Genomic DNA, 10,807 nt, shown 5'->3' with positions numbered 1-10,807 from the left:
GGAGGGTTGGAGGCAGGCAGGCAGGCAGGCAGGCAGGCAGGCAGGCAGGCAGGCAGGGAAGGAAGGGAGGGAGGGAGGACGAGCGAGAGAACAAAATGCGGAGGAACGGGAAGGGAAGGGGGAAGTGGTAGGTGAGGGAGGAGAGGGGGCGGACAGGGCGAGAAGGTCACGAAGGAGAGCGAGAGGAAGGGAGCGGGTGAGAACGCTTCCGGCTCGTATCAGCGTGAGTTTAATCTACATATCGTACACCTCGTCCCCGAGGCTGATTTCATGAGCACAGACAACCTCCTGCTCCTCTCCCAAAGGCGGCTCCAGCGAGCAGGAGGTCGCAAGGGTCCCTGCCCCCTCTGCCTCTGGGAGCCGCAGCCAATCCAGGTAGGAGCGAGCATGGAGCAGGAGCCGCTCCATGGCCCGCAGGTCGACTCGGGTGTCCTGCAGTTGGACGTTGGGCGTTCCTCCGCCGAAGGCGAAGGCATCGCTTGCAGGGTTGTAGCCGCATGCCGGAACTCCACAGTTGGGCTCCCGGGTGAGGTCGCAGGAGGCAAGGTCAGGGTCCGGGTTCCTCCATACATAGTGCCGCAACTTGAATAGCTTGCCACGAGTCATGAACAGATCATTCAGGGCATGACAGGAGAGGGGAAGGAAGGGGGGTAGACGAGCAGGAGCAGGAGCAGGAGCAGGAGCAGGAGCAGGAGCAGGAGCAGGAGCAGGAGCAGGAGCAGGAGCAAGAGGACGAGCAAGAGAAGGTTGAGCAAGAGGAGGAGAATCAGGACTACCTGTGACAGCTCCCAGTGGTCGGAGGCGTTGGCATGGCAGTACATGAGGATGTCAATGATGGGCAGCGCCTTCCTGGCAAAGACCATGTTCCACATCCCGACCCCGTGGACCCCGACGAGCAGGTCAGCCCCCGCCATCACCTCCACCTGCCTGCCAGCACGAGGGAGTCAGGACCCTGGATGCTGGTGGGACGCACTCGTACCTGATGATGGGCATATCCTGCCAGTTGCAGACCTGAACCTTGAGCCCCATCCCCATGGCCAGGGAGGTCAGGTCAGCCTGGTTCAGGATGCGCCTCTCGTGTCTGCTCACAATGATCGCCGTGTGCTGGTCGCTGGCCTTGACTGCGGCTGCGCTGGCGCCGACGGCATGAAGTTTCACCATCAGGGTTCTCTTCATGCTTGTGATCGCTTCCACAAAGTCCTCCATGAAGGGGATCGTTCGCTGCACGAAGCCCTGCCAGTATCCGACCCGGAAATCCAACGGTTGGCCCAGGACGATCTCCCGGTAGCAGTGGCCGTCCTTCTCCAAGGACGCCAAGAACTTCACATCCTCCTGTGGCTCCGATGTCACCGCAGACAGCAGATCCCAGAACCGCTTGCTGTGTACCCGCCCGCCCTTGAGCGGGCAGTGGAACCCCGGCCATGGCCATAGGACCACCCGCTTCCTCCCTCGCTGGTCGCCGACAGTGGTGGTCATGACGTACAAGGGGACTATGACGTCCATAAGCATGTGGCCAAAGTGAGTCGTTGGCCCTTCCGGAATCAGGTAGACGGCGCCCGTCCTCGTTCCGCTTCCTTGAACTCCATCGGTCGCCAAGTCTTCGTAAGATTCAGGGTCTTGATTGACTCCAACTCTTTCAACGTAAGATTCGTAGCTCTCTTCAACAAAATCGACAGGAAATCGCACGACATCCATCTCCCACTGGCCCCAGAAATGAGAGCCCACGAAGAAGTTCTTGCTCTGAGGAGAACGTGTACGTCGAGTTTCTCCAGATTCTTCAAAGAAGACAAGAGAACGGTTTACGACACACGCGTTGCTGACGCGGAACACATTCACGGTGACGCTCTCGACGGCTGTGAAACTTCGTCGAGCCGATGAGACGCGGGAGTCACTTGCCCCTCCGGACCAGACGACAGTTTCGTCCAGCTCCTCCTCCTCGGGCAGCCGCAGCCGCTTGTCGAGGCCATCGTGCGTGATGAAGTTCTCACTTTCGGGAGCATAAAGGCAGGGCGATGTCAGTTTAGAGACTCCCGGGCGAGCACAGCCCGACGTCGCAAGAGAAACGTGAGAGAGGTTGAAGACGAAAGGGCTTCCTCGCAGCGGTTTGCCGAACAGGTCTACCGCAACGCCTACCTGGGGATCCAACGAGATGAAGCAGATCCGCAGCAATCCTTCGGATTGCACGAAAGAAACGGCACTGGAGATGACAGATCCGTCAAAGTACACGTCAAACCCGGGCCTCACGCAGTTTCTGATCGCCCTGCCGTCTTTGTCTTTGATCTGAAGGTGGAGTGTAGTGACCAACCCTGCAAACGCAGTCGGGCTGAGCGACGTGTCAAAGGTGAGCTTGGAAGGATCAATCTTCTCGCGACACGAGGTGTCATTGAGCGTAGTTCTCCCTCTCAATGCTTCCTGCACGGCAACATCGTCAGCTTGTCCATCCCAGATGTGTCAGTCCGTCACCTCCATAGCCTCGACATTCTCCATCTCCATTGCAGAAAACTGATCATCTCGGAATTGAGAGCCTGCAGGATCAGAGCTATCAATCGCCGGTCTTTTGAACTTCACACTGTCGATCAAACAGACATAGAGATCGGGGTCTTCCAGCACTACCGACACATCATTTCGTCCTGCCGGGATCGAAGAAATGCTGAAAGTGGAGTTCTGCATTGCGCAGTCGAAAGGAGAGGCATGCATCAGGGCCGAATTAAGGAAGATCTTCAATGTCACAGGTTGGCACCGCCCCCCGCATGCATCGTGGAAACGAAAGTCGAACTCCGCGCTCCCATCCGCCGACACGTCGCCATCCATCGGACCAAGGATGTCAATCCTTGAGCCGACATGATCGGCTCTGCATCGAGCTTCGAAGAGGATCAAGGTGAGGATGAGGAGAGGAGAGGGGGAGAGGACAGAGCCCATCCTCCTCCCTCTCCATCTCATCGCGTCACCCTCGAGCTAGTGGGAGGACAGCGAGCCGTACTTGCATGCCATGGGCAGCTCCACATCTCGCAGCTCGCCTCAACTGCCCTCTATGTATGTTGAAAAGACATCAATTGAAATCTAGTGATATCAATCGAACAAATAATGGGTTATGCTAATTAATTCACTGAGGGGGGCTTGAATTGTATATGAGCAAGAAAGTCAGAGGCTCATAACCAAATGGGAGATATGTAACGGTGAATAACCGGAGATTGTAACGACCGCTGATTCGAATCACGAGGTCGGTGCTGGGGTAGTGGGGGTAGGGGAGGAGATTTCATAAGTGAGGCAATAGGGTGGCAGGGGGAGGGGGAGGGGGAGGGTGGGAGATGAACGAGGGGACGGACAGAGACTGAACGAGAGAGAGGATGCAGCAGCGAGCCCTGAAGGCGGCTCAAGGCATGGCACGGGGGCCGCGATCGCCATTCGTGCCGCCATGCTGCCCCTTGATCATGCATCAGTGCTCTTGTCCATGCCGTTTCCTCCCTCTCCCTCCCTCTCCCTCCCTCTCTCCTTGCTCCTCGTTGATGAGCTCAACTTACCTAGTCAAGCCATGACTTCTCTTTAGCCTCAGTCACCTCCCAGATCCTGATTGTTGCTCCCTACTTCCGAACAACCTTGATTGTCATGTTTTTCTATCCTCGTGAAAGCTCATTTCAAAGACTTAGCAACATGGGTAGTGTTTAATAGTTGACTCAAACATGCTGGGCAGCCGCTTTGTTCCAGGGAAATTGTGAAGTTGTAGGTAGGAAAATGCAAAGTCTTGCATGGACGATGTGAATTTCAGAATGCATTGAGTGTAGATTGCCGAACTATTAAGTGAGAATGAGTTTTCATGCTTCTAGTGTTATAGTCTGGAAAGGTTCTTGCACTGGATGCAGGTCCTCTTCAATTGCTGACGACCCTTGCTAGATGCCCGTTCCAATTTGGCAGAGAAGGCTGTAGGAATCATATTCTTGGATCTGGAAGTTAAAGCTCCGAAATTCTATCTTGGTTGAGTTGAGGTTTGAAGAAGGGAGAAGCGTGCGCTCGAGTTTGTACAAGATGGTGGGATAAATCGGCAGGAACACCTTGAGGGCTGGCAAGATGTAAGGGGAACGCTTTCCAATACATAGTCGCAGTTGACTCTTGGCCTCAGGAAACGACAGCGAGTTGCAACAGGAGCAGACAAGGGAAACTCTAGCTCGACGTCTGCAGGTTGAGAGGGAAACTTGTCTTAGATAGGATCCTGAACTGTTTTGGTGCAGCAACCAACTACGTTGCCGTGAACAATCCGACTTTGGCCACTCTTCCTCCTAGAACCCTCTCAGCTCTGGACATTTCATTGCAGAAGCCTGATGCGGAGGCTGAAGCTGAAGAGCTGGCTGAGAATGAAGTCGAGGAGGACATGGAAGAAGAATCCCAGCAGGGGAAGGAGAGGGGATGCAGGTGCGGGAGGACCAAGTGTCTCAAGCAGTACTGCCAATGCTTCCGCAACGACATAAGGTGTACGAGCGACTGCGTGTGTTCCGATTGTCACAACGATGGGAAACACGAAGAGAAGCGCATCGAAGCGATCAGACACATCCGGATGAACAATCCGAGTGCCTTCAAGGGCACAGCCTTGGAGCTGGAGGACCAAGAAGTGACGACGCCGAAGGGAGGGAAGAAGACGGTCCGTGGCTGTCGGTGCAAGAGATCGAAGTGCCAAAAGAAATACTGCGAATGCTTCAGCGCAGGGATCCCCTGCACGTCGAATTGTGTATGCACTGACTGTGCGAATGGCAACACATTCGACGCGGTGAAGGACGTGTCTGTGATCATGAAGCACAAGAAGGAATCGAACAAGGATGCCGAGAAAGCACAAGTGACGAAACCTCCCCTCCCCACTGCTCGTGCTGCACCTTTGGCAGCAGGGACTCCAGGAGGCTCAGTAAAAGCCTCGACAGCAGCTGCAGCAGCGAAGGAGGGCTCCAAGACCGAGGAAGGGAGTGTGACAGAGAAGGAGAAACGTGAACAGCAGCCAAAGACCAAATCCTTCAAGCGTGCAGACATTCATATCGACGTCCCAGTACCCTCGCACGCTCGAGTGCCAGCATTCAACGACGCCGTCAAAGCCGAAGACGTGGAAGTTTTGGACGCCACGAATAATTTTTCTGCCCCAGCCGATGTGCCTCTGCAGTCTGGGAGAGACAGCGGGCTGCCGCAGTCAGGCAGGGACCTCACTGGAAGTGTTTTCGTCCCTTACATCTCCCCTCGGACCGGCTACTCACCTCGCATCCTGCGCGAGACCAGTGCTACCTGGGACCCCAACGAGATCCCCCTCTCAGCGGCCTCTAGAGAGGAATCCGCAAGCTCCACGGGGATGTTCCTCTCGCCTCAGGGGAGGTCAAGGTCGGGTTTGAGTATCTGGGACTCACCCGGGCAGATGGTCCGTCGATCGGGGCGGCTGCTAGGGAGCACAGGGAGCACAAGCATCTTTTCCAGGAATACGCCTCCTGTGTCCCCGGTGGTGACAGAGAGCTTCTGGGGGTCAGGTCTCGTCGATCCTTCACAAGACCCAGAGGCGATCCTGGCTGAGCCTCAGTCAGGGAGGTCGTGGGTGAAGCACATGCCCCCGTCAAACGCTTGGAAGTGAGATGCATTGATAGGATGAACTCTTCCAGACTTGGATGATGACATAATATTGTTTGTGTAAATTGATAAAACTTAAAAGCCTTGGCTTGTATTGACATCTTCTCAGTCTTTTCTATCTGCAGATGTGGATTTATCACCTCATTGGGGTATGCTTGTTACATTGATCAAGAATCTTCTCTCCTCCTCGTCATCCGTTGCTCGGGTCGAACCAGTTCAAGCTTGGCTTCCAGTAGTTGATGTCGTTGTAGTCCTCGACAGGTTCTGCTGGTTCCTCCGGCACTTGGGCTCCGAGGCTATCATGATTCACTTTCAGCTGTGAGATCCCCTCGGTTGCCGAAGTCACGTCTTGGTCTGTCTCCTCCCAGCTGTCCGGCAGCGAATGATCTTCCGTCTCCTGATGTGCTTTGTCCTCCTCGGTGAACAGCTCGTCTGCAGGAACATCGTCAACAACGGCCAAGACACATTGCAACACGAAGGTACCGCTCTCGTCAAAGAGCACGGCTGCCTCCGATGAGCGGAACTCCATTGAGGAGAATTCCTGCTCAAAAACATCCTCGTCGTCGCTGTGCTGCATGCTCTCATGTAAGTTCGCACTCGCCAGCTTGCGTTTGTCGTTAATGCCGTTGAGCTTTGCAAGTTCACCCTGAACGAAAGTCTGCCAGTCTTCTCTCTTTGTGTAGCTGCTGATCGACGAGTCGCAAGCAGACTTCTCGACTATGAGATTTGAAATCAGCCTGAGATGTCCCATGTAACCCTTCCTTGTGCTCTTGGGCTGTTTGAGCGCTTCGTCGTTCTTGACATGAGCTTCCATAATTCTATCAAGGATCTTCGAATCTTCAAATAGTGACTGTTTTATCTTGTCATGATTGGAGATGATTATTGTCTCCAAAATTCTCCTAACCAAATTATGCAAAAAGTTGTGCCATTCGTATTTGAGAAAAAGATCCAAACAGCTTGAAATTACGTTGAGCGAGACAAGCTTCATATTAATCTCTTCCTCTTTCAGCTGCACCAATGCATATATCATTTCAAGGATCTTCAGGCGAAACGAGCCCAAAGGAGGATCCAGAGTACCTATGAAAACTTATCAACAACCATTCTCTAGCAACCATGATAGGACGCATTCGAAACACGAAATCAACATGCGAGAGTCTCACCTGAGCTGTTGATTATCGGAGCCATGTGTGGAGGATTCCTCAGAATCTGAACAAATTCATCAAGTCTACGAGTGACTTCTGATACGGCCAAAGGAATTTCTGATTCTTGTCTATTCTCCGAAGAAAACCGCACCATCTCAACCAGGACTGATAAGCCATGATCCAAGGTGGATGCAGAGCCATTCAACATCTTGTCAACAAGTTTCTTCACAGATTGCTCAGATAATAGAGACGCCACGAAACGATTTCCAGAAAGCGAAGTAGACCACGAAATATGCTGTTGTTGAGAGATAAAACCTGTTAATGCTGCTGCTACATTTGCATGGACCTGTACAAAACACAAATCAGATTAGGTCAACTCATTTCGAACTCCGCCTGACCTCGGTATCATATGAAGGATCCAACTTAGAAATGAGTTGTCCGATCAGATCTTGATTGTACAACCAATCGAGATTGGTATCTACACTGTCTTCTGCTTCGGCGATAATCTGGAAATCATCATCAACACTGGAAAACAAACGATTGATTCAGTTACCTTCAAAAGCAATTCCAGGATTGAAAATGCATTTATGTGCTTTAAGAGCAAAGGCAAAATGTTACGCTGACCCAGAATTGTCAAGGTCTCATAGGGTCGTCTTGATACGAAAGTTGAAACAATCTTTCCGAAATAACCAGCTAGGAGGGGATCAAGTGGCGGATCTCGCTCAAGAAATTGAAACAATAGGTTGAGGAGATGTTCGTTTTCAAACATACAGTCATAGATTGGCGCGACATCTGAGCTCAGCACCTGCAAGCAATCAAACAAGTCACATCGCCATGCGATGGATGCTGCTCTTACCTCGCTGGCCTTGTAAGGGTAGAGATACTTCACGTTTTCATCTGACCCCTCTTCAGCGTCTTGAACCACATAGTTTATCAAGACTTCGATCCTTTCGGGTGTAGATATGCTGTTCAAAAGATCAGAACCCCTCCAAAACCAGAACTTCTTGTATCAACTCACAACTCTATCAATTTGTTGTTGAACTGTTTGCACTCTTGGACCAAGTCTTCTTCTCGTAGAAGCTCTTCAAGAGTTATGTCTTCTCGTTCCAGTAAGGTATCTATGGGTGAGACATGGGCAAATCCAAGACGCCAGAACATCAATGCGATATGTTCTGGAGTGAAGGATGAAAAGAGTAGGCGGCGGAAATCGCACGAATCGTCAGGAGGAGTGAAACGCGAGGACTTCAGTCGACAATTGATCGGATGCCAGAGGCAGACGAGTCGGAGGTATCAGGAAAGAGGAGGGAGAATATGAGCTGGTTTGATGATGTCACCGAGGTTGGAGGAATGGGAGTTTACCAGCCCAGAGGGACTTGAGTTGTCAAGGCCCACTGCAGTGGGAAAGGACGGGCAGAGGACGAAGAGGAGGGAAGGGGAGATTAAGATAGATGGAGAGTGGAGAGTTGAATGGTTGGATCAAGAGGATCAGCGATGTGTAGGAGGAGGAGGAGGAGGAGGAGCAAGGGTAGATACAAGGGGGCGGAGCAGGAGGGCTGGAGGGAGGGCGGGAGAGAGGGAGAGGAGGAGGCGGCAGGTGATTGACCAGGGGTACTTCCAGAATTCAATGGGGTATACGGTTATTTGAATGGGTACAATGAAAAGAGATGTATAATTTTCAAATTACAAGAAAAAATTGTGAAATGTTGTTCCAAATTTTGAAGATGTAAAATGATAAATGCTAGATAGGAGACCAATTTGACGCCCGACAAGACTTTATGGGGGTGGGGGTAGCCATGTGTACAATGTGAGGGGGTAGGTATATGGCAGAGGGTGGGGTCTTTTGTGTTGCATGCGGAGTAAATTAAGTAACACTTTGAAAAGGACAGCAAATGTACAATAGAAGAACAACTACGTCAAAGTTTAATGTCTTCGGTGACCTTTTAGAACTTGTCAAAGGACGATGAAGGGATGAAAGGATGAAGGAGATGGCAGGAAATGAGGGCAGGGGAAGGGGAGCAGGAGCAGGGAGAGGAGGAGAAGAAGGAGCAGGAGCAGGAGCAGGAGCAGGAGCAGGAGCCAAGAGCAGGAAGGTGGTGCCGCGAACGGACAAAACTTTGTTGGACATGCGCTTGCGAGATATCGAACGGCTGTTGTCATGTGAATCATCGATCAATGTGTATGAGGCGCGGCTCAGAATGACACCACAAGAGAAGAAAGAAATAAGAAATACGGTAGAAGAGCTTTGCTCCCATCCTAGGAGGTTCTTTGTCAAGTTCGCAGACGAAGGCGCGAGGATTTCTTCAGATACTTTTGTTCAGTTTTTGACCGCTTTGCAACTTTATCCACGATTGCTGACTGGAGAGGACCTGTGCGAGCTGTTTGAGAAGCTCATCGGGCTGCGAGGCTGCTTCTACTCCATGCACATGCTGGACTTTGAGGAGCTCAAGAGGGCGTTGCACATAATCTCCGAGACACTCCAGCTGAACGCTCGCTGCTTCGTGGCAGACACGTCGTTCCTGACGCAGACGAGGACGACGCTGTCTCGTGTGATGGACAGCAAGCTCCTCTTCCATCGGTACTCGGGATGCTGCAGGAGCCACGAGCCGCGGGTGAGGGAGAAGCCGATGAAGCTCCGCCAGGACGAGTTTGCCATGATGATGGTCGACCTGCGGGTTGTGCCAGAGTCGCTAAATGAGGAGGAGGTCTTGGAGATCTTTCTGCGCGTTTGGAGGGAGAGGAATGGAGGAGCGATGGTGGAGGAGAGCGTCAAGCTGCTGGACTTCGAAGGTTACGTGGCGAGCATCCACGAAGTTGCTAAGCTACTTGGTGTCGACCTCGGCGACGAGAAAGAGGGAGGAGAGAAGGAAGCGGTGAAAGATGAGAGGGAGGGAGGGAGGGAGGGAGCAAGAAAAGGAGGGAGGAGAGAAACAGGACAAGAGGAGAAGGCAAGAGGGAAGGGACACTCGAGGGAGAGGAAGGAAGAAGGGAAGGGTGCGGTGATGGACGAGAAGGACAGATGAAGATAAGAAGGAGGGGAAGGACTACAGTAGCAATGGGGAGAGGACAAGGAAGGGTAGAGCAGGAGGTGTTGCGACGCCTCCGGCCGTTGTGTACGGTTTGCTTCACTAGATGTCAAATCAAAACTTTTTCGCAGGCCCTCGTTCAATATTCTGCCCGCTTCACTCACTCCGTGCTCGACTTCACTCCTCTCCCTCACGCCCTCTCCTATCCTCCACCTCCCCCCGCCTCATGTCCCTCATCACCTCTTTCCCTCCTCTCCCGTCCCGTCCCCTTCCCCCCCCTCTCCCTCTCACATCAGCTTGACGACTGCGCGGCAGCGACCCTGAGGAGCCTCGGGGGGGTGGTGGTGAAGTCAACGACGATGCTGTCTGGCCGGATCCTCTGGATGTAGATCTTCATCTCGTCGTCGGTGAGCAGGCAGCCGTCCATCAGCGCCTCGATCGCCTCCTGGTCCATGTCGATGCCAATGAAGACGATCTCCTGCCTCCTGTCTCCGAACCTCCCGCTCCCAAGGTTCTCCGGAACGCGCTCGAAGTCTGCAAGGATCTGCGGGACGCTGTCAGGGCAAGGAGCCCCGCCCGTCCACCCCTCCCCCTGCTCTCTCCCTCCTCTTGCTCGTGCTGGCCGTCTTCCTCCGCCTCCTCCTCCTCTCTCCTCGTTACCTTGTCAAGCTCTTCTCTGTTCCTCGGCCACTCCGCAGGATTCGTCGCTACCCACCAATTCCCAAGGCCTTCAAGAGAGAAATACTGTGAAGGGAGTCAGGACCGTGGAGGCGACAGCGGAAGAGGAGGAAGAGGAGGAAGGTAGAGAGCGAGAGCGAGAGTGAGAGCGAGGAGGAGCGAGCGGAAGAGCGAGCGGAGGACAGGAAGGAACGAAAAGAGAAACGGGGAAGTGCAGGTGAATTCTCACATGTCCTGCATGTGACCAGTAGTGAATGTTCTGCGGCAAATTTGCGAGCCACCTGTGGGAAAACATAAACGAGACGAAAAGGGGGGAGGGAGGGAGGGAGGGAGGGAGGGAGGGAGGGAGGGAGGGAGGGAGGGAGGGAGGGA

The 10,807-nt window shown here is 53.1% G+C and overlaps 5 protein-coding genes across 5 annotated transcripts; 2 read left to right on the top strand and 3 right to left on the bottom strand.

Moving 5' to 3' along the window:
- Positions 1-234: 234 nt before the first annotated feature.
- On the bottom strand, positions 235-2,811 carry GUITHDRAFT_100000 (hypothetical protein; the record flags this gene model as incomplete). Its single annotated transcript, XM_005841446.1, has 4 exons — positions 235-591; positions 777-927; positions 980-2,412; positions 2,464-2,811. 4 exons carry the CDS (start codon positions 2,809-2,811, stop codon positions 235-237), a joined length of 2,289 nt encoding a protein of 762 aa, XP_005841503.1.
- A 1,555-nt stretch (positions 2,812-4,366) lies between these two features.
- GUITHDRAFT_63344 (hypothetical protein) lies at positions 4,367-4,741 on the top strand (the record flags this gene model as incomplete). Its single annotated transcript, XM_005841445.1, has 1 exon — positions 4,367-4,741. A coding segment is annotated over one exon (375 nt), but the record flags the coding sequence as incomplete, so codon positions are not given.
- Positions 4,742-5,782: 1,041 nt separating this feature from the next.
- Positions 5,783-7,892, bottom strand: GUITHDRAFT_99998 (hypothetical protein; the record flags this gene model as incomplete). The annotated part of the gene is made up of 8 exons (XM_005841444.1): positions 5,783-6,024; positions 6,076-6,669; positions 6,753-6,798; positions 6,886-7,080; positions 7,133-7,240; positions 7,288-7,539; positions 7,591-7,699; positions 7,753-7,892. The coding sequence occupies 8 exons, from the start codon at positions 7,890-7,892 to the stop codon at positions 5,783-5,785; spliced, it is 1,686 nt and encodes a 561-aa protein (XP_005841501.1).
- Positions 7,893-8,710: 818 nt separating this feature from the next.
- GUITHDRAFT_132232 (hypothetical protein) lies at positions 8,711-9,754 on the top strand (the record flags this gene model as incomplete). The annotated part of the gene is made up of 1 exon (XM_005841443.1): positions 8,711-9,754. One exon carries the CDS (start codon positions 8,711-8,713, stop codon positions 9,752-9,754), a length of 1,044 nt encoding a protein of 347 aa, XP_005841500.1.
- A 379-nt stretch (positions 9,755-10,133) lies between these two features.
- GUITHDRAFT_59931 (hypothetical protein) lies at positions 10,134-10,715 on the bottom strand (the record flags this gene model as incomplete). The annotated part of the gene is made up of 3 exons (XM_005841442.1): positions 10,134-10,301; positions 10,418-10,501; positions 10,665-10,715. Coding segments are annotated over 3 exons (303 nt in total), but the record flags the coding sequence as incomplete, so codon positions are not given.
- Between the last annotated feature and the right edge of the window lie 92 nt (positions 10,716-10,807).

This window comes from Guillardia theta, assembly GCF_000315625.1.
Source record: "Guillardia theta CCMP2712 unplaced genomic scaffold GUITHscaffold_3, whole genome shotgun sequence".
Lineage (NCBI taxonomy): Eukaryota > Cryptophyceae > Pyrenomonadales > Geminigeraceae > Guillardia > Guillardia theta.
The sequence above is the reverse complement of the archived record's forward strand: the minus strand, read 5'-3'. Positions and strand labels throughout refer to the sequence as shown.